This window comes from Melospiza georgiana, chromosome 5, assembly GCF_028018845.1.
Source record: "Melospiza georgiana isolate bMelGeo1 chromosome 5, bMelGeo1.pri, whole genome shotgun sequence".
Lineage (NCBI taxonomy): Eukaryota > Metazoa > Chordata > Aves > Passeriformes > Passerellidae > Melospiza > Melospiza georgiana.
This window is the reverse complement of record NC_080434.1, coordinates 36,163,877-36,185,737: the sequence shown is the minus strand read 5'-3', so window position 1 is coordinate 36,185,737 and position 21,861 is coordinate 36,163,877. Positions and strand designations below refer to the sequence as shown.

The 21,861-nt window shown below is 39.5% G+C and overlaps 1 protein-coding gene across 9 annotated transcripts in view; it reads right to left on the bottom strand.

Annotated features, from left to right (window-relative positions):
* Positions 1–220: 220 nt before the first annotated feature.
* Positions 221–21,861, bottom strand: part of BLTP1 (bridge-like lipid transfer protein family member 1) — an 87,405-nt gene continuing 65,764 nt past the window's right edge. For 3 of the 9 annotated variants that reach the window (XM_058023786.1, XM_058023790.1, XM_058023789.1), the window contains 31 exons: positions 21,393–21,561; positions 20,698–20,909; positions 19,876–20,074; positions 19,220–19,279; positions 18,150–18,376; positions 17,133–17,263; positions 16,164–16,287; positions 15,899–16,008; positions 15,127–15,217; positions 14,557–14,619; positions 12,804–13,048; positions 12,043–12,258; positions 11,735–11,915; positions 10,697–10,889; positions 8,650–8,811; positions 8,407–8,546; positions 7,656–7,857; positions 7,293–7,496; positions 6,998–7,177; positions 6,432–6,569; positions 5,718–5,978; positions 5,154–5,304; positions 4,723–4,880; positions 4,428–4,620; positions 4,014–4,231; positions 3,580–3,831; positions 2,837–3,040; positions 2,413–2,607; positions 1,856–1,990; positions 1,260–1,425; positions 221–922 (listed from right to left, as the gene is read on the bottom strand). In XM_058023786.1, coding sequence (XP_057879769.1) covers positions 706–922; positions 1,260–1,425; positions 1,856–1,990; positions 2,413–2,607; positions 2,837–3,040; positions 3,580–3,831; positions 4,014–4,231; positions 4,428–4,620; positions 4,723–4,880; positions 5,154–5,304; positions 5,718–5,978; positions 6,432–6,569; positions 6,998–7,177; positions 7,293–7,496; positions 7,656–7,857; positions 8,407–8,546; positions 8,650–8,811; positions 10,697–10,889; positions 11,735–11,915; positions 12,043–12,258; positions 12,804–13,048; positions 14,557–14,619; positions 15,127–15,217; positions 15,899–16,008; positions 16,164–16,287; positions 17,133–17,263; positions 18,150–18,376; positions 19,220–19,279; positions 19,876–20,074; positions 20,698–20,909; positions 21,393–21,561 — 5,397 coding nt within the window. In that variant the 3' untranslated portion in view covers positions 221–705. Of the gene's footprint in view, positions 923–1,259; positions 1,426–1,855; positions 1,991–2,412; positions 2,608–2,836; positions 3,041–3,579; positions 3,832–4,013; positions 4,232–4,427; positions 4,621–4,722; positions 4,881–5,153; positions 5,305–5,717; positions 5,979–6,431; positions 6,570–6,997; positions 7,178–7,292; positions 7,497–7,655; positions 7,858–8,406; positions 8,547–8,649; positions 8,812–10,696; positions 10,890–11,734; positions 11,916–12,042; positions 12,259–12,803; positions 13,049–14,556; positions 14,620–15,126; positions 15,218–15,898; positions 16,009–16,163; positions 16,288–17,132; positions 17,264–17,471; positions 17,673–18,149; positions 18,377–19,219; positions 19,280–19,875; positions 20,075–20,697; positions 20,910–21,392; positions 21,562–21,861 lie in introns of all 9 variants that reach the window. The other 6 variants (XM_058023795.1, XM_058023788.1, XM_058023793.1 and 3 more) reach the window with 6 other exon arrangements.

Sequence of the window (21,861 nt, the reverse complement as noted above, 5' to 3'; positions counted from 1 at the left end):
CCGTGAGGGAGCGGGAGCAGCCGCTTCCCCGATCCCGGCGAAAGCGCCGCGTCCGCCCTGCTGGGTGGGGGCGGCGCTTCCCGCCTTTCGGCTGCTTGCCGAGCTCCCGGCTTCTGGGCTTGACCTCACTTCAATCACAGTCTGCAGAGTTACACTTAAAACACTCTTCTCGTTGTTCAGCTTCCTTGATCGATGCAAAAAAAAAAAAAAAAAGGTCCTGTACAGTAGTTAAATTTTATTACAAGTGTAATAAACTTCATGATTTTTAGCACTAAGGCAATCACAGTTTCATAAGTTATATATATATATAATTTACACCAGTCTACATTGACAAATCAATTACTGGTCACATCAACGAGAGGTTTGTGTTATGGCAAGTAAAATTTTAAGAAAATTCACAGTTAATCTGCAAGTATTGTAAAGATGCAGGATCATATTGCACATCATAAAATGGACGCTGAGGAGCAGATTTACAGTGTTCCAGCTATTCCTTCACAGAATATACATTGGTCATCATCATTATCATGCAATAACTTCAAATACAGAATGGTATCAAGTACCACAGTAAACAGTTACTCACAATGTAAGTTTTAAATAGAGTAGCAAAAAGCTGTTAGGTTTCTCTTTAAACCATATTTAAGTTCTTAAAATATAATAAAACACTTTGATAAAATCAAATGGAGTTAGGGTTGTCACATTGTACTTTTAATATTCTTCTTTGTCTTTTCCTTTCTTCTCCTTTTCATCTTGTAGTGCAGTACCAAGTTTCTTTATAAGGACTGACAAAACTTTGTCCAAAGGATCCATAACACCACGCTGCAGCCACTTAGGGATAGTAGTCCTTGCATGGTGAAAGCCCAGCTTTTGGAGGATGTAGTCAACACCAACAGGATCAATTTTTCTCCCAGTCCAGGATATTAATCTAGAAAAGCAATAAATAGACTCAGTCTCAAATACATAAATATAGCAAACAGGCATTTGTATATACAAAAAAAAAAATCGATTTTCCCCAGTGTTACTCATGGCCAAATCTTAAATCTAACAGGCATTGTTTCAAACTTGATTTAGACACATAAGCTCAAGATGATCAATGGAACATCCTCTCAAAGGAAGAGGTGAAAAACCTGAAATTGATGAGTTTAAAATTCACTGTATCCTAATTCAGAAGCGCCTCCAACCATGCCTTTAATGTGCATAAAATCTAACCCAGAAGTTAATGCACAGCCAAAGAGACTGCAGCTACTAAAGCTGCTTGTTACCTGAGTGTGGGTTCCAAATGCCAAGTATTGCACATAAACTCCCTCCAGTCAACTGTAGTGTAGGTAATGCTTTCCTCTGCCTCTTTATCAGTGGAGCTGTCCTCAAGGACACCAACAGAATTCTTCTGCCCTGGACGAGCAGCCAGAATGCGAGGAGGAAAAATTGCTGCAAGGGGGAGAGAGGAAAAACACCAGTCAGCCATGAGCAGCTCACTTGGATTCTTTTTGTACACAGTTTAAATAAAACAAAAGCACAAGTCTCAACAAGAAGAGAACCACCTCATGTTTCCAGATTTTCTGCAGAAGGCCACATATTGCTTCAGAATGACCATGCCAAATTTGAATGCTGCAACTGAGCATTAAAAAGGCAGAAAAGTACACAATTCTGAAATCAGAAAAATGCATGTCTTAAAAGGACCCCACAGATGAAAGGATCGCAATAGCAAGAATAAAGCTTTCTGAAAGTTTTCATCTGCCTATACCATCTTATGAAAAGAAAGATGGTATTTAACTAAAAATAACAAAACTACAAGTAAAAAAAGGAGACTTAAGAGTATTTGCTCTAGACAAGTGTTACTTCCTGAACAACAACTCACCTTTTTCTTTTTCTTTTAGATAAGCAGACACCAAGTCATGCAGAAACATGATCAGTTCAGCATCCATGGTCACACAGATGTGGTCTGTAAATTCAGTTACCACACTGCATTCCACCTTTGGTTTAACACTTGTATCTACAGCCAGATAAAAATAGCATCAGTACACTTAAAAGTACATACAGTAAGTCTAAAAGTACATAGAATTGGAAGGCAAATCATTTGAAATAATATTTTCATTGAATCAGCAATTTTTGAGAGGAAGGACTGCAGTTAACATTTTAATAAATATAAGGAAACCAAGCCTATGAAAACAGCCAGTGTAGCTGAAATGTTCATATTAATTTCTTAGTTGTTTTCTACAGCAACCCGTCTCTGCACTAGATCTTCGCTCTCTTAAAAGAATTCCCTCTACATTTTACTACAAAATGTTATTTTTTATTGTAGATCTGCAGCAGTTCTAATTAAGTCCTCTTATCAGCCCACTACCTTTGTCTTTAACTCCTAATTTGCAAGAAATACTTTTTCACCAAGAAAAACCAAATTATGTTTTACTGCACCTTGTAATGAAGGCTCTTGCGGCTCTTGAACATGAATAGATTTAAAATCCAGCTGCATCCTTGGCAATGCAAAGATGGTTTCAGTTTCATGGTTGTAACTGGAGCCACCCCTGAAGCCACTTAACAAGCTCGAGCTTTTCACTGTTGTGCTGCTCTCTGGATTGTTGGCATCAACATTCCGCAGCAGGTTCAACTCTACAGGAACAATGGGAGATGTTAAATCATGACAAGGCAAAAAAGTTAAGAAAAGTCACTAGTAAAACTGCTGCTGTATGATTATTGAGAAGATTTTTATTCTGCTCCCAAAAGCGTGTCTAGAAAAGGTCCATCAAATTCGTTGTTTATACACTTGAGATGCAGCAGCTTTCCAACAGCTCCCTGTGCAAGCAGATCAATCCCCAGACTGAGGGAAGCTGACTCTAACCTTCGTTCCTCGTGGCTGTCACATAATTGAACCACTCCTTGACACTGGCAACTCCGTGGGGGGGATTTTCGTGGCGCCGCCGCGTTATCTTGGTGATGGTGGCCATGGGGCTCTCCAGGGCCCCACAGGGCTTGGTCACCATGGTGTTATGGCCCAAGTGAAAGTCCAGGGTTTGAACAATGTACGTGGAGTGCTCACTGGTGCCTGCATTGGAGGTGTGGGCAGTGTGGTATGGGAGAGGAAAAAAAAAAGTAAAAGCAGCTTAGTGAGGGTAGTGGAATTTTTTCTCATTCTCCTACAGGTATTTAATATGAATAATTCGTGTGCCAGTGGTATAAATGCTGGTATAAAGCCTGAAAACAACAGAGAAATCAAATCCTCAGTATCTACAAACAATACAACTTCACAATATCAAGACTAATTATAAGCAATAAGATCACCAAAATTCATCATACAGCTAGGAAAGACTACACAAACAATTAAAAAGCCAGCGTATCCACTCGGTAGGCTCGTTATCAGGGACATACCCAGTACACTTGAAAATGTACTTTATTCCACACATAAGGCAAAATTGTGGTAAAGGTGTGGAGGGAACAGATTATTTTCAGATAAATTGTATATTTTTGGTAAATATTCTTGATTCAGACAAAGATTATAAATTTTTGATTTATTCTCATGTAATAATACATCATTAAAAACTCATTTAAAGAAATTTAGAGGAATGAGTAAACAGTTTAAATTACCATCTTCCAAAACTTTCTGAGCTTCTGTCCAAAATGCAATATTGGGTTCTTCCAGGTGAAATAAGGCCCACGATTTTGAGCGGAAATTAGGTCCATGAAAACAAGCCAGGGTCATATGGTTCCCATGCAGGCTCATGGATCCTCCAAACTGCATCCCATCTTCTGGCAGTGGCATCTGGAACAGGGATATGTGGCACCCAGATACCACCTTCAGAACTCCTGGCCAGTGGCGATGATGGGCTGCATCCAACACTGCAGAGCAAACGTGAACAACAAACCTCAGGCAAGATGCAGAAAAAGCTGCTGGCATATTCCTATTTTTAGTAAAAATTGGAATTACGAGTGATACTTTCTGTTTCCCTGACACTGTCTCCTAGGTAACTTTTGCAATTAAAACATTTTAATTGGGAATCATATTTTTTGGTAGCACTTACATTGCTCGTGTGAGGTTCTCTCCAAGTTGTTTGCCACTGTCTTGGGAGGGAGATAAGGAACAGGTCCCCACGTGGACAGAGCTCGCTTGCTTGTATCAAACTGTTGCGTGAAGAACTCCTGGAGTTTCATTCCTATTTTGATCAGGTCTGGTGTAGTTGACCTTGAAATCATCACTTGGAAGATATCCCATTTCAAGTCCCCATGGACAAATATCTCACTAGATATTAAAAACAGCAAGAAAATTAACAGGTTTTTTTATTGTCAATTCCCTACTGACAATAAAAAACCCACAACCAAAACCAAACAATGAACCCTTTGCATTCTAGCAAACACATTTCTGGTTAGCAGTATTGGACAGAAGACATTTGACATTATCAAACATCATACATTTTAAGCACAGGAAATATTATCACCTTTTATCAGTCATGCTGGAATCCAGATTATTATACAGATTAATCTTCCATTCATCCTGCAGTTTAAGATCAGCATTACTGAAGATTCCCATGAGGATACTGGATCCCATGTAGTCAACACGTGCTTCAGTAGAACCCATAGTAATTTCAATTTTATGATTGGGCTGTTGGTTTGGATGCTCAGAAATATGAGCTGAAATAGAACCAAAGCAATAGAGAAATACAGAATTAAAGAGATGAAAATCAGTTTTTCCAGTGATATCACCTTTATTGACTGGAGCACTTTCCAACTTACCCACCATCTCCAAGGTGTTAACATCTATGGTACCTCCAACAACCCCTCCTCTGGAGTCCAGCTGGGACCTTCCCAAGCCCACAGACATGCTGATTTCCCGATCTCTGCTGCTGCCCACAGACAGACGGCCCTGACTTTTCAAACCACTGGTGGTCCACCTAGAACAGAGGTCAAAATAGACAACAACTTGCCAGGCTGCCAAGAGAGAAACTGAATCTACTGGAAAGCAGTAAATAAGGTGGGGTTTAGGCATATGTGACTTCAGGATTAAGCAACTACAGTATTCAAGAGGGAATTCTCAGTCCAAAACTGCAAAGGGTAGGATTTTAAAGCTACAAGTCAACAGACTGTAAACAGTCTGCGGGGAAATATTGCTTTTCTGCCCTCAAAACACCACCAAGTGTTAAAATTAGATCATATTTTATACTTACGTAGTATTGCCCATTACATTGCTCATATTCATTTGAACATTTAATTGTTTTAGGTTCATAGCAAACACAACCAGTGTTTCCCATGGTGTTCCTTGCTGGCTGCCCGCTTTATTTGACTTATTAAATGGAGTTGATGTTTTTGAGAGAGTATCTAAACAGAAAAAAAACCCAAACAAAAATGTAAATTATTCCACATATAGGAAAATATTCCACATACTAGGAAAAACTGGCAGAATATATCCATTTTGAATATTACAAAAGGACTGACAAGTACAATATTTATAAAGAGCACAAAACCATGAGAAAAGATAAGTGAGAACTAGAGGATTTGCAATATGCATGGCTTTAGCTGACACATAAATTGACTCATAGATAGGGAAATTTTATGGAAAATATGCTAACAACTTTCGTTCACCCATTTTAGACATTTTACCTTCTCTAACTATTGACTCTCCAGTGCCAGACACTGTGGAAAAGAATATTTTCAAAGCAGTAATGACATACTTCTTTCATACAACTGCTGGAAATACTTGAAAAAAAAATATACAAGTCATATCTACTCACCTCTCTGAGGCACTGAAGAGTCAGACACGCTCCTGGATCTTGTGACAGCTGGAGACTTGAGGCTGTGAGATGCTGTCCCAGGTGACATACTGCTGCTGGCACTGTGCTCACTGAAAACATTGGGGGACTGTGCCATGTGAGTGAAGGAAGCAGACTGGCAGGGCTGCTCCCATGTCCTGCAGTATGCTTTTCTCGAGGATTCAGGAGAAAGGTGCTGGCTCACTCCTTCAATTGAATCTGGTGTGCCAGGGCCTGATGCTACTGGAGAAAACGCAGCACAGGAAATACAGAAAAACCATTTCATTTGTGTCTAACCATATCCTCACATACACTAAGAAGTACTAAGAAATAAATGTATTTCATTTAACATAACTCCAAGTTTTCTACTCTTTTTCAATATATCATAGAACTACAGAATGGTTTGAGAAGGGCCTTAAATATCTGGTTCCAACCCTGCCATGGGCAGGGTTTATTAGATTGGGTTGCTTAGGGCCCCATCGTACCTGGCCTTGGAATATGCTCTTTAAATTATTATTTTATCACTTCTTCTGTCTAGGATTTCCTACAAGACATCTCTGAGTGACTGCATATGGAATAAGTCATAATACATTTACATGTATCCAATGATTTAATATGACACAGGTAATAAATGCTTATAAAATTCCTACTCTCTTTGAGTAACAAGTTTTTTTGTGATAAGTAGCAGTCTCTTACCTGGCAGATTTATTGTCTGATCACCCAGGAAGAGCCTTCTAGCAATGCTTCTCCTGTACCAAGCCCTGGGAAAGGCCAGGATCTCGCTGAGGCGGCGCATGTCATACTTGAAAGAAGCAGATCCTATGTCACAGACAGCTGAAAAAGCACACGCACACAGTTGTAAATTCCCAGTAATAACAGGTTTTGATAACCAAGTCATATTCTCCTTCACCTAATAGTGTTGTCTCTGCTGTCATGAAAAAGCAGTTTTCCTAAGGTGCTGCTATTTCTTCAAGTCCAGCCATTAGATAAAAATGCATTTCATAAAGACACAGTAGAACCCAAAAATACAGATTATGTTGAGTCCTTCTTGTGTTGGATGTGCCCCAGACTCCTCATGGGAGGATTTTAATGGCAAATTACTCACAACCATCCTGCTATTTCCCCAGTAAGTCAGGATCCCATGTGCAGGGGCAGAAAATAAATACACAGATCTTCCAAAAAAAAAAGCTGCCAAGAGTAAAGTCCATCAATGGAACAGCAGTTCTGTAATTAGCTGGGATTAAAATGAAAGAAGCATTTACCAGATATGTTGATCAAAGTGGTGTCTATCTTGCTGGTCGCTTTGCTCACAGACTGACTCTCAAAAAAGGAGGAGCCGCCTGAACGCCTGATCCGTGACAGGCTGACTTTCACAAACTCCAGGTTGATGCTCAGGGAGTCCTTCCGGCCAGTGACCGAAGTGGGCTCCTCATCCACATTCCCTACAAGGAGGAAGGAAACAGTTTCATCTTGTGTGATCCCTTCAAATCTGCAGTTCAGAAACCTGTGCCACACCTGAATCATGTTCATCAAAGCAAACAAAACCTCATTCCGTACCCAAGGCTCCCGATCCTGGGGTCAGCACAGTAACAGCTGATTTTTGTTTTCCAGCTCCATAGGGGTGGAACACATAAAGGGAGAAGTCAGACATGCAGGCAGTAAAGCTCAGGCCTGAAGAGCTGCTGCTGGAAGTCGTCAGATCTGACTGACTGCTGCTGTGCCTTGTCCTGCCCAGAGGGCTGCCGAGGCCAGGGGATGAACCTGGGGGCAAAAAATCAGATTTTTAAAGCATTTTCAAACATGAAATAATGCTTAATGGTAAGAGCAGTATTAAACAGACCAAACACACTTCAAATTATGCCCTTTATCAGCAATATAGCTTAAATATTCTGAATCAGTCAACATTCACGCACGTATTACCTGGTGCTCCAGATTTACCAGCTGAATTCTTGGAGCCACTCTGCGGAGTACTGCCACCAATGGACACACTTTCTGATGGGTATGTTGTGCCTAAAGTTTCCAATTCTCCTCGGTTGGAAGAGAAAACAAGATCCAGGGAAGGCAACTTCAGCATACACTCAACTCTGGATACTGGCAAGCAGCTGAACTTGATTTGAGAGGGCTGGCAGGCAGAAAGAAAATAAAGCATTCAGAAGGGACGCTTGACTTTTTTCTTTATGAAGTTTTTTTCAAGAGCTTTTATTCCTTAAAAATGAAATTTAGAACCATGGCTTGTTTGTGGAGAGCATTATTAATAATTGGTTAGCTGAGAAAGGCCACACTGATATAATGCCACTGGTTAAGCTGAAGGAGAAAAGTCAGCAGTCAGCAAGCTGAAAGGAAGAGTCAGCAGCGACCTTGCTGCAACATGAGGATAGGGAGTTGAGATTAGTCCTGAATACATCCTAAGAATATGTAGAAAGTATCAAAAGTAGAACCATAGGAATGTAGAAGTAGGCGTAGGTGCTGATATGCAAGCTGACCAATCCTGAGCTCAACTTTTGCAATATGTATGAAGCTCATTATTAACTGTATTTAACCCGCCGTACTGATCAATAAAATCGAGCCTGTGATGATCAAAATTATGTCCTGGTTCCCTTCCGTCGACACTTGTTAAAATGACAGTGACTAAAGCAAGTTACCCCCCCTGAATGTTGAGTTAAACCCTCACCTGGACTCGTACATAAACCACCACATCTACAGGGAAGGAGGAGTATGCTGATGTTGAGGACGACACCAAGGATGTTGTGGACTCTTCCAAGGGATCTTGTAAATCAAACTGTCCCATGTCTTCATCCTGGGAACTAACAGCTTTTAACAAGTACAAAAACTCATTAGAAAGTGGAATTTGAAGGGGAAACCAGCTCAACACCAAAAAAAGCACAGAGTGCCAGAATACAGCTATGCAACTGACCTGTGTAATTCCTTTCAATGGGTGTGATGGGAATGGTTTCAAGGGCTTTCTCCAGGAAGTCCAGGAGGCAGGGGCTGATCACCATCTCCTCTGGCAGTGACTGGAGAGCAACCCATGCGTAGAGTTTAGCAGTTTTCACTCCACCACTTCCTTTCCCTTTGGCTGCAACATTGAGAAGGTACATTTGCCTAAGGTAATAGCACTGAGCAGTAACTGATAAACATTAGAAGGCACTTCATAACTTATCAAGCTGCGCCCTCTTATTTTCTCTATCATCTCAAGAGATCTAGACCAGGTCTGCTAGAAGAAATGAAGCCATTAAGTTTTCTCTCTGCAGAAATAACCATTATTCTGTAAGGCTTAATTGTAGTAATTCCATTGCTCATGTTCTCAACCAAGCACTCTGTTGTCATTGTCACCACCTCACTTTTTAGAAAATAGCACTGAAAGCAAACACAGACAGTTCTTCTCCAAATACCCAGTGCAAAGTAACCACAGCTGACTGGAAATGAAAGTGGTATTAGGAAAATTAAATCAACAAGTCTGGAAAGAATATCAGTTTAAATAGAGAAAAATACATCAAAAAATTAAAACTGCAAATGGCAAGTCCTACTATATTTATGCAAAGAATGACTAAAGATTCTAAACCATAATTTTTGAAAGCTTGGAATTAGCCAGAGGATAAACAAGTAAAAAGGTTACTCTCTTGTAAATTTGTGGAAGAGGAATCTTGAATCCATGCTCATCAAAATATTAATATGCAGAGAAGATATAACTACCAGCTCACTTGCTGTCTCTATGCTATACAGCTATTAGAATGAATATACATCAATGGAGTCAGATTTAAAATTCTCCAAGACAAATATAGAAATTAACTACTAAAACAGAGATTAAAATCCTTTCATTTGTTAAAAAAAGAGAAAACACTGACTTCCCATTCTGTGCAAATTATTCTGTCTCATGTCTCTTGACAACATGGTCCTATCTTACTTTTACTGGAAACCAAAGACAATACAACAAGTTGTCGCCATTCCAGAGGAAGAGTACTATTATAAAAAAGTAGTATAAACAACAATAGGTGTTTTTCAAAACCATTCAAGACTAATAAATACTTACAGAAATAAAATGCATAAAGAAATAAAGCAATTACAAGCCAATCTGCAGTCTTGGGGGGCCATATACATTATCATACAAGTGCAATTTCCACACCAAATGCAGAGCTTACAGACATTTAACCAGCAAGACTCAGGATCTGGACATCGTGTGGTAAGAATTCAAAGGCAAAGATTAGAAAGGTAGAGTAGAGAACAAAAGTGAAGTAGCATAAACCACTATGCAACATCTGGTAATCAAAGAGGATGGCCACCTAAAGGAGTAAAAGCTAATGGTTCAACAGCATGGAGAACTGAGGAAAGTATTCCCATTTCACTCTTCTCTCCCAGCATCTCTGGTGATTTATAAGGTAAAATCCTCAAGCATGACTTCCACTTATTAATTTTGCTTGGTGATCAAGTTCTGGCAAAATTTTGGCTTTGTGTTTAAAGCAGCATTTTAATGCCAAGGAGAGAAGAGTTAATGTCTCAGAAATTGGAGATGCAATCTACATGCCTCTGGATCCAACAGGAGGTAACAACAGCCTCCTGCTTGAGAACAGGAATCATTGGAGACACAACAAAGCCTGTATTAGAACTCATGTTACTCCAAATCATGGCTATTTAGAGGCCTTCAATGGGTGAGATATTTACAGATATTTACACTGCTTTCCAACATTCTTTGGTTAAATGAAAACTGGGAAGAAGGCAGTGACAGCCCAACACTGGGATATAGTGACTATGACAAAAATATTACTGAGACTGCTTTGGCAAACAATGTTTGAAAATGCAGCTTCATGAACTGCATTTTTGCTTCTGGGGTCAGGTTTCTGCAGCTAAAGTCAAACCCAGATAAACACAGTGCTCCAGGTAAGGTGCAGCCAGATCTAAAGGCAGTAGATTACACCAAGGGAAAAAATATCCATGAAAGGTTCAGAAAGTTTGTCCATAAGTACCTGATGGGATGGGTGGGGGTTGGGGAGGAAGTAAGGTGTTAGTCTTGCTGTGGATAGTGCTAGAGAGAGGAGGAGATGTGGCAGTATCTTTCATACCATACAGCTTGGACTCTTTGGAAAGGGTGCGTGGCAAAGAGGATCCTCGAGAAGTGTTTGGAGATTCAGTCTTTAGAGTCTTGGAGTTGTAGTGCAGCTGGAAAGCAAAGCAAGATCAAGTTACTTCATACAAAGAATTCAATTGCTGTACAGCCATTTGGTGCCAGTCCTTCCCTCCAAAATTTATTTCTTCTCATTTTTACAGAAATATCATTGTAATATACATTACATTCCAATTCACATCCTATACACAAAAAGAACTGAAAACTTAGTAAAAAAATAGATAAATTAATAAACTATTAAAACATTCAACAAAACACAGAGAAACAGAGGAAATTCATGATTTAGGAACACTAAAGCTTGTTTTTCTGTTACATGACATGCACCCTGTGCCACCTATGCACAACTATGTCTGTGTGGTGGAACTGTTCCACAACTGAACACAGGAATACAGAAACTGGCACAAAAAACCTCAAAATACCTCTGAACCCAGGAGTTCACACCTCCTCCATGTGCACAGTAGACTACTACTGAGAACACAGAAGATAACAAAAGTTGTAGAGAATGTTTAGTCACTCCTGAATTTGACTAGAAGCAACAGGCAGGACCTGAGGTATAACTGTTATCCCTGAGTACAGCATGGAATACATGGTCCTTCCACATTGCAAGACTAGAAAAGCCAAGCTGTATCAAGTGAGGAGCATTTGATTCATGGCATTGCCTCAACAGAATTATATCAAGTTTTTGTTCAGCAGTGACAGATTTTTCCCTGTTCTTACTCCATTAGGATTTCAAATCACAAAATACAAGGACATTTTTGTTGAGACCTGTTCATGCTAGGATATAGACACAATGATTAAAAACCAAGGAAATGTACAGTTTGACTCTGTTGGAAAGAAAACATTGTCACTGCCTCCCTGCTGAGTTATCCCTTCATTTTACCTTTACATCCACCCCAGGAATATAAAACACTGTTGTTTCCACATCACTGGATTTTGTCTGTAGAGATGATGGCACTTTCTTGCCAGCAAGCAAGTGAGTAGTAGATGCATAATTAGTCTGAAATTTCTTCTTTTTTGAAGGAGACTCTTGATCCAAACTCCTGGAACTCCGATCATAGCTCCTGAAACAAATATCCTCATGTTATTAAAGTAATTTCCTGTGCCACATTGGGCCAGAACAACTTATGGTGCTGTTATTAAGCAGTGATAATTAATTGCTGGTAATAAACTAATGCACGCATTTCTTACCTTCGCAAACTGATGTCATCGTGCTCTTGCTGGAGCATGGTGGGATGCAGCACACACTTCCCACAATCAATTTCAACCCTGATATCGAGCTCAAAGTCAATGTTTCTCTCTGTGGTGGTGCCAGTGACACTCCTGTTGGTGGGTGTTGTTGGCCAGCGCTCGGTGAACAGCTGGTGCACAGCAGCAAAGCCCGTGGCTTTCTTGCGAGAGGTGCTCCTGCACAGGCACAGGTGGGGGGCAGGTATCAGCAGGACATTGACCTCAGCAGGGGCTACGAGGCATTCCCAAACTATGCCCACATTGTAGGATCTTATGAGAATATTTTAGGGAAAGGCCTTAGCTGATATGCAGCAATAGTAGCAGAAAAAATGAAGCTTTTCTTAAACTCTCAATCAAAAAAGGAACAAAAATATACACACACAATCGATTTCATATTTGTAAGTAGCCACATTTATACATTCAGTTTGTGGAACTACACCCTGTTCTGTGGTCAAAAGCCTCACTTTCCAAGTTTTTTTATTCTGTTCCAAGAGCTGAAATTTGTAACAGTTACCTCCTTTTCCAATCAGGATCACTCCTTCCCACACAGTCACCTCTAGTGAACACAACCTCACCTGCCTTCCACACCCACATTTGAGCGTACTCACTACATCAGCAACAGAACTCGTAGCTTGAAATTCAATATTTCAAGTTTGAGAATACTGAAAGCATATTTAGTTATCTTCCTCATTTCTGTGTGGTTCCTCAGGACTGTTACTTACGGTGGTTTCCTATAGAAATAGGTCCTCTCCCTTTCATGGTCATCGTCCTTGTCCGAGTCCTCGCTGCTGGAGGATAAGCTGTCATCCCGGCGTCCTTCTTCAGGCTGGAAGGGAATGCCGGGTGAGAAGACAGCTGGAGTTTTGGGTGAACCAAATACCGAGCATGAGCCTTCACTAGCAGATGAGTAATGGGAGGGACCATCAATAGTTACAGACAAAAGGTCCATTTCTGTCTCCTCTGGAAACTGATTGTGAAAAGACAAAAAGATAGTAAATTTCCACAGATTGGATTTCCACAGAGAATGCAGTAGATAGATCTGGAAATAAAGAAGCAGGCCTGCTATGAAAAACTCTCACTTCTGAGTTCCTCATAACACAGAGAGAGCAGGTAAAGGAATTGCAGGAGGATTATGAAAAAGAAGGGAATGAAAGCTTGGTGGGAAGACCTTTGCCATTGCCTAGTGATTGAGCTCAGCCTGGTAGACAAAGATTCATCATGCTCTTACCAATTTAGAAGGAAAGGAAGCATTTCATTTAAATTTAAGAACTGTTTTGAAAGCAAAGGACAGAAGGCAGCCCAAGTGCCCATGACTTGCAGGAAGCGTTAGTGAGGGCACGCAGGGCACTAGACAGAATGTACAGCACCACTCTGGGCATCCCAGCCTGAGCATGGAACTGAGTGCCCTCAAGGAGCCTCCTGCTTCTCACAGAAATCATGCCACAAGCCATTGTCCAACATTAGATTCTTAAAAGCATCTGTGAAAAGCATCTACAAGTGTTAAACACCAGCACTTCCTATGCAGTATCACTGTAGAGCTACATAGTTGTTGTCTGCATACTCAAATTACAGCTCTGATGAACAACTGGCATGATGTCAGCAAAACACATTTAAAAAAAAAATATTCAACATTTGGTACCTCTAGGTGATTAACAGTTTTTTGGTATGCCAGCAAAACCTAAGCTAACTGGGCTTTTACATAACAACAACAGGCAGGGTAGCTTTGAAATGTGAACATATTTAAATGTGCAAAGCACATTCCCAGGTGCCATTTCCACCATTCTCTCAGAAATAGGCATTTATTTCCTGGGAGCATTAAGGAGAGTTAGAAAGGAGAAAAAGTACATTACTGTCTCTTCAGTTTGGTTTTTTTGTTTGCTTGTTTAGTTTTGCCTTTCCTGATTTGTTATGAGTTTTGGGTTTGCTTGATTAATTCTTCAAAAAACAACTACTATTTTCTCAAAAGATGGTTTTGGAAGCGGTTAAAAAATATCCTGAGGACAAGTTGAGTTAAGTTTCAGAACATTCCCTACTTGCTATTATTGGAAAATGCCTTATTCCACACTAAATATAAGAATTTAAACAGAAATAAGAGTGTGAGAAGAAGTCCTCCCACCTGGTAATTATTTTGTACCAGTGTCGATTGCCATCACATTGGAACACAATGTGACATGTGAAGGCACACACTAAAATCAGCCTATAAAGCACATTTCAATGCTAGACTTGGGTCACTTTACATCAGCCTTGCTCAGTCTTTAAGCAAAAAGTCAGTAATTCATTTTAGAAGTAGTTTTAAGTCTACAAAAGGGTGCATCAACCATAAATCATGTTCCTCTACTTAGTTTATGTAAATATTTTCAAGCTCAATATACATTCTGTTTAGCTCAGTGCAAAAGAGATGAAATATTGAAAAGCAGCTCCCTATGAGATAAATTAGTTCTCTGGCAAAGAATACTTGTTTCTGCTCAGAAATACCTGAAAATACCCTTCCCCTGGACAGTTGGATTGTTGTGCAATCCCCAAAGCTGTTTGATTCAACTTAATAGAAATGAAAAAAAAAATAGAAATTAAAATAATTACAATAATCTCAACCATGCAAAATAAACATTTTAATGTGAGAAAACATACAAAAAAAAATAAAACAACCCCAAGCCAATTCAACAATCCATTTCAAATACTAAGGATTTACCTGAACAGCTACAGCAAACTAATACCCATTTCCAAAACTCTAAATATATTCAAACACCAAAAAACCTAGGTGATTTTTTGCACATCTCTGACAAAAATTCCAACAAAAGGACTACTGTGTGAGCCTAAGAAACAAATCAAGCCATTTTAAAATATTTTTCTCTCATGAGTCAATTTCTGCGCCAAGAAACCAAAATACATCTGTCTTCTAAGAAAATAAGTCTGTTTTTCAAAAACAAATCTGTAATTTGAGGCAAAGCAGACACAATTCAGGCTTGCCTGGATGTAATTATCTCATGAACTGGTGACCAAATGGCAGAGGAAATACAATTACATGGCATATAAAGTAATTCTTACAGAATCTTGTATGTTGAAGGTTACTCTTGGCCCAGGGGATGCAGCATCCACACGGATATCTGGGAGGTCTTCACTGTCTCCCAGTCGAGAGCTGCAAGCAAAACAAAACCAAAACAGCTTTCTGAGTTGTACTACAGGATTTAGGGTCATGCAAACATTTAACTACACAAGTACAAGGTCACACTTAGCATTCTTTTAGGGAATAAGATATAAAATCATAATTGAAGCACTTGGGTACATGAAAAGGAAGGAGGGGGAGAAGAAAAGAGAAGGAAGCTGCACATGACTTGGCCAGCACTCTATCTCTGCTAATGTCTCTGTGTAAGCTTTTCAATCCTAAAGCCAACATGCAGAAATTACAGAAAAATAAGCCATTTGTAATCTGCTACATGGGACAATTATTTACACAGAAAAAAGCATCTCCCTTTCTTCTTCTCATTACAAGAACCCTTTTAAAAGGCAGATGATTGCAAATCAGGGGTAGAAAACAAGATTATTACAGTATGCTATTTTTCCTTATATAGATGTTTTGAAATCAGGATTCTGTAGAAAACCCTAAGTTGTTCTAGAAGTGGAATCTTCTCAGTGGTTTCAGAAAAATGAGAAAAGCTTTTTAGAACATGCCTGCCTTGCAAAATGACCTCTTTCTAGCCAGTTCCACCACAAACAGCTGCTGCCTGTGGTAAAAGGACTCTTGAGGCCCAAGTCCAACTTCTCCCCTGTCCCATGTGCTGCTGTGGCTATCACAAATCCCAAATTCCCAGAGGCTCACCTTGCTCTGTCCATTCTCTTCAGAGGGGGCCTCCCTGATGCTGAAATGCTCTTTGATCTGCTGTAGCTGGGTTTGTAGCTCAGACCCCACTTGTCTTTCAAGGAGGCAGCCTATACCAGAAACAATATGGAAACGCAACTACTGAGAACACAGGGAAAAACTCTGGCAAGCTGAAATGCTACTGCACGTGGGAGTGCCAGCAAAGTCAAAGGGTTTTTGGGACACAAGTGCTACAGTATTCTCCAAGGAGCCTCATCCTGCTCACCCTCATGCTGGATCTCCGGAGCTTTTTGCGGACGTCCCTGCGAATGTCGTTGACAGCCACCGACTCCAGCTGCTGATAGCGCTGAATTTCTTGGTTTATGGTCCCTTCACTTGCACCTAATTTCCTGGAGGTAAAGCATGGTTGAGTTACCTTACAAGATATTTTTTCCACAATTTCAAAACTCTTGTTGTAAGAATGCTTTCCCCAGGAACTAATCCATTTTCTCTTTTGTCCCAATACTTAGGATCAGTGCCAAATACAGCCACAGAATTATGAAAACAAGCATTTAACCTAAATTCCTAATTTCAGAAAAAAATTCCCACTGAATGGTGACAGCAATCTCATTTTAAGTATAAACAGTAAAACATGTATCCCTTTTCATTATTTAACATGTAACTACCAACCTCTGTACTCCCATCACAGACAGATCCATTTATACTAAGTCTGTCTTGGGGAAAAGGGGGGGAAAAGCACAAACAAGCTCAAAGTCAGGAAACACTATTAATAAAATACAGAGAAGGTCAGGTGACATTAGTGCAATCTAAAATAAGTTTTTCTTAAGGGTTTTCTCAAGTACAGTATAAGAAAGTTTTCAAGTTTCATCTTGAAAACATCATGTGCAAGACACCAAAAACAAGTTCATATTTAAATAATTTCCCTCTTCTTCCTAAGCTTATTACAGTTTCAAAGTAATATATTTTCCTAAAGTAATCAGCATGATAATATATCAAGATAGAAGTCTGATTTTGAATCAATAGGAAAAGGATTATAAATCAGTCATTAAAATACAGAGTCAGAAAAACACAGACTAATCTGACACTTGTGGAACAACCCGAGAGATTTGAGAGAGCACTTGCACATACAGCCTTTGCTTCTGGAATCCTTTTCTTTTCAAATAAAGGCAACTTGCACTTAACCCTAACAGTGCCACAAGATGTATGATACAAACATAAAGCAAACCCCACTTACTTCAGGTCATCAATGACTTTTGCTTGCTCATTGAGCTCTCTAATATCAACCAAACGCTTTATAAATTTCCTTCCTCGCTGTTCTCCAGTTTGGATACTGGAAGCTCCCTGCCGCCGGTGATCAACAATCTCCTGTTTAAAAAATGAAGATTTCATTCATGTCCTCATGAAAAACTGGCCATCAGAACATTGTGAACAACAGGCAAAGTGAATTTCACACCTTCAAATTTGGACTAGTGCATGCAAAAGAATCAATTCATGTGAACAGGCAGCTGATTGGATTTTTTTCCAGTGATCCAAAGCCCATCATTCAGTTAGACACACTGTAACTACTACATACATGTCCCCATGAGCAGGATCTGCCTGCTTTCAAATGTGCTCTGCTAGGCTGGAGCAGATCCCGCTTCGCTGAGCCCCAGAGATATTCTACAGGAACAGAGTATCGCTGCCTTGGGGGGCTCAAACCCAGCAGGTGATTTACAATCCGCTGCCCAAATGTGAGCTTGCGTGCCTCTCCACCCAAGGAACCTCCACCTGATTGCTGAACAACAAACAGGAGCATTAGTGTGCTGGGAAAATGTTTCCTCAGTCAGCAGGCTAGAGACATGAAGGAACAGCTGTTAAAATGGTTTTGCAGAAAACCAAAAAGCAAGGTCAACAGCATACTGAGTAGAAGTAGGTTTTTATAAATTTTTTTCACGTTAGTTACTTACTCTCCTGTGAAGAAAACCTAGAAGAAAGCCACAGCTTTTACAGTTCAGCTATCTGAGGTTAGGTACTGTGTCCCCTCCATGCTCTCAAATCCAGATCATTATTTCCACATAACACCAGTAGAAATATGATCTGCAATTTGTTGCCTTTGAAAGATGGAGTTAGAAAACACACACACAAACGTTTCTGATTTAACAAGACTTGCATGAGCTATAAAGACTCACATGCTGGACTCAAGATTAAGACCTTTCCATTTGACAGAAGACTTTTTCCAATTAGTAGAACTTATTTTGGTGGAATCACTTACTGCATGGATAGTGGGAGACATGGTGTCAACTTCATCCTCATCTGAAAGGTCAGCTATGTTCACAGAGTTGAGGTCAGCAATGTCATCAACATCTTCCTCTCCTGTCAATGTTGTGAGGGTGTTGCCCAAAGCATTCAGTCTTTTCCCAATGTTTGGATCCATGTGGACATCAATACCACACATCTTCCACAACACATTCAGTGTCCAGGTTCCAGCACTACTACTTTCTGTGTTAAAAAACAAACAAACCAGTTTAAACAGTTTTTCCTGTTTTAAAAAATCTCCTATAGAGAATTGTGTACCCATTAGCCAAAACAGTTCTTTGTAACTGAAAAACACTATCTTTTCTGTCTATTCTGAGGAAAACACGTTCCACTATTGAAATGCTTAATGAAAATACTTCACAGTATTTCTTAAACAAGTGATATAACACAGGCAGACCTAATGAAAATACATTCTCTTCCGAGCAAGTAAAGAGCATCTCAAGCTTCAGCTCATACAAGTACACTACTCCAAAACAGAATTTCTAACAGCAAGAAACATAAAGCATGTCTTTCTGCATGTACAAATGCTGACCTAATTTTATTCAAGTCTTGAACAATGATGGTGGAAGATGTCATATGTGTTCTGTGCCTAGTGAATATCCTGTCTGCCCAGGATTCTTCTGAGTGCCACTTTTCAGCATCAAAATACAGACCTTGCTCTAAGCATGACAACACAGGATATTGGTTTTCTTCCTATATGGAAGTATGGCTAATACAGAGACTGATAGCTATTTCTGAATGCTCTGGAGAAGGTCCAGACTACTTAGACTGGGCTGAGAGGGAATTTGGGAAAAAGAGAAGCCTTTTCTGGGAGAGGAAAGAGAGGGATGGCAGCTCAGGGTGCAAAGCCTCAGCATGAGGAAGATTGAGCAATCCCGAGGACAGGAAGCAATGCTGACTGTTATGGCAACTATTGCTGACTCTTCTTCAACCAATTAAATTAAAACACAGTTAAAGGACTTAAATTTCATATTCTATGAATGCTTTTCTCATGGAGGACTTGATTAATTAAAACAAGCACATTACCTGCTGCAGCTTGGCCTGTTGTCCTGGAACACACTTCATAGGTACCATCTGGCACAACACCTACATGAAGCATACACAGCAAGTCACTGACTAGGCAGCCAGTAAAAGCTGCTTTAGAGCAGCCCTTCCCAATCCCACCCTCATTCTCCTGCCTGCCATAAGTAAAGAATGACAAGAGTTCTAGTTTTATTTCTCATTGAAGGACTTTTCTTATTTAGTAAAGTGAACTTACTTGCTAACATACAAAACTCTAAATATGTTTCATGTATAATACACATATGCATTGAATCAACTGAAAAACCCATAAAAATGTTGGAATTTTCACATTATATAAAAATATTCTATATTAGACTATTAAAATCTTACTGGGATCTTATGTAATTGTATAAAAGCAATGCATTCAACTCTTACACTATCTCTCAGGCAAAACTTAAATTTCTACAATTCTATATAAAGCAGTAAAGTTTATATTAATAAAGGAAAGCAACCAGAAAGGAATATAACCTTTTGGATCTATATTCTTTTGCTTTCAAAAGGCCCAAGTCTTTTCTTTAGGTTTATTGGGAAAGCTCAGCTGTTTTTTAAGTCAATGGCAAAGGCAAAAGTGGATTTATATCTGAAATACTCTTGTCCAGTATGAAATCACCTGCACTTACATGCATTCATGACTAGATCTCCTCTTATTTCTGGTTTCCAGTCATCCCAACTTGTCTCAAAGCCATCAGCAAAGCGGATGCAGAAGTTTTTAAAATGACCTTTGCTAACCAAAGACTCTGAGGAGCAGGCAGTGATGAGTGTGCTTTCAATAGTCAGGACTAAAGCAGAGCCAGTGTCAAGATCTGCAGAGTGGTTAGACTGGAAAAGAAAATCACAGGGAGAACTTACTGGTCAGTGCAATGCCAAAGTGATTACATTTCCTAAATGCCATTTATCTTTCCCTGTTAACTGACCCCTGCTCATATCTCCTTGTATTTTTCCTTCTCTGCAGAGAGTCTCAAAAGCATCACCTCTACCCATACAATGCCTTGCATTGCTGATTCCTAAATGCAACACCTACATTGTACATTTATTTGAGCAGTGGGAGTCAGGCTCATCTGGAAAAGGAACAGAAATCTAGGTTTGATCAAGGGCTATAATCCATATGGCCCCATGAGCAGAGAAGACAAGCCAAGGATCAATTCTTTCCTCCAAGAAAAATGACACCTGACTTGACTGAACAATGGCAAAAGGTACCTTTAGTTTTTATGTGATTTTTTTGGTGTTTATTTTGATGTGTACAATTATGTACAATCCTAAATGTACAGATTGATAAATTTCTAGCTCTGAATATGCACATCTATAATTATGTTTCACTTTAATTTATATTTCCTTTTACAAACTAGACCTTTTTTGAAGCTTATATCACCTGGTTCTTGTATATGTACACCACACACAAATGGCTGTTTTAACAGACTTGCAATAATCATGCTTTTGCTTACCTGGGGTGTGTTTGTGATGGGCAGGCAAATTCCTAAATCATTGACAGTCAGCTGAAGGAACAGAGTGCCAAAAGCCTGTGCAGAGGTTTGCTGGATTCCAGGCAGCATGTCCACCACTTCTTTTGTGGCCATGTGAATATCTTTATGCAAAGCCATTCTCTGTTCATTCCAGTTGTCATATGCTGCCTTGTAGTTCAGCCAGAACAGCACAGCTTAATGAGGAAACCAAAAATGCTTAATTGAAATCAACACCTTAAAAAAATAATGTATAAATTCTTTTTGTAATCCCTTTTTACAGCTCCTCCATTACTTTAAGTGAGAGGATGTGTAACAATGGACACACACAGGTTCAGGGTGCAGTGATCAGGTCATGCTTCAAAGGACAAGATGGACAAACTTGATCATTTACCAAAGTTAATACATTGAAATACAGAAAGTCCTGCTGTTCTCAGCATTATTCCTCTGTGAGGATTTACAACAGCAACTTGCTCCAAACCATCTAATCACCTCAACATGTGGAATTTTTGATGTGTGATGACAGATTTATCAATCTGTTGGCATGGGGGAGATCTCCCAAATTTCTCAGCTACTTAACATGAAATACAAAGAATCTTGAATAATCAAACCTTTTGAGAGAAAAAAAAAATCTCTTCCTCAGTATGAACACAAACTTGTAGCAATTGTCTCTACAGTACCTCTGTCAAAGGCCACAGGCTGGGCAAAAACAATGGGTCTGTTCAGAGTAATGAGCACAGCCTCCCTGTCTGATGAGCCACTGATTTCTTCTCTGAGAGCATTTCTTAATCCAATTCTTGTCTTGAAATAGGCAACTTGATGGAAGTCTGAGCCAGCTTCTTCATAAACCTTAAAACATTACAAAAAATGGGAAAAGGGAGGGGTTTGCAGCAGGGAAGAATTCAGAGATGGGGAGGGGGAAGAAGAAAACCCCAAATTACTGCATTTGACAGAATATAAAATTAAAACAAGTTGAGTCCTTTCCTGTTCTTCTCTAGCCAAAGCTCCTTTGAGGATCTTCAGTATTCTTGAATTAAGGTCTGATCACAGCATTATTTTCCTTATTTATCATAAATTGTTAACTAATGTAGCTATTTATAGATCCGGATTCTCTATTGTTGATTTACAAGTCTTAAGATTTCTCTTTGT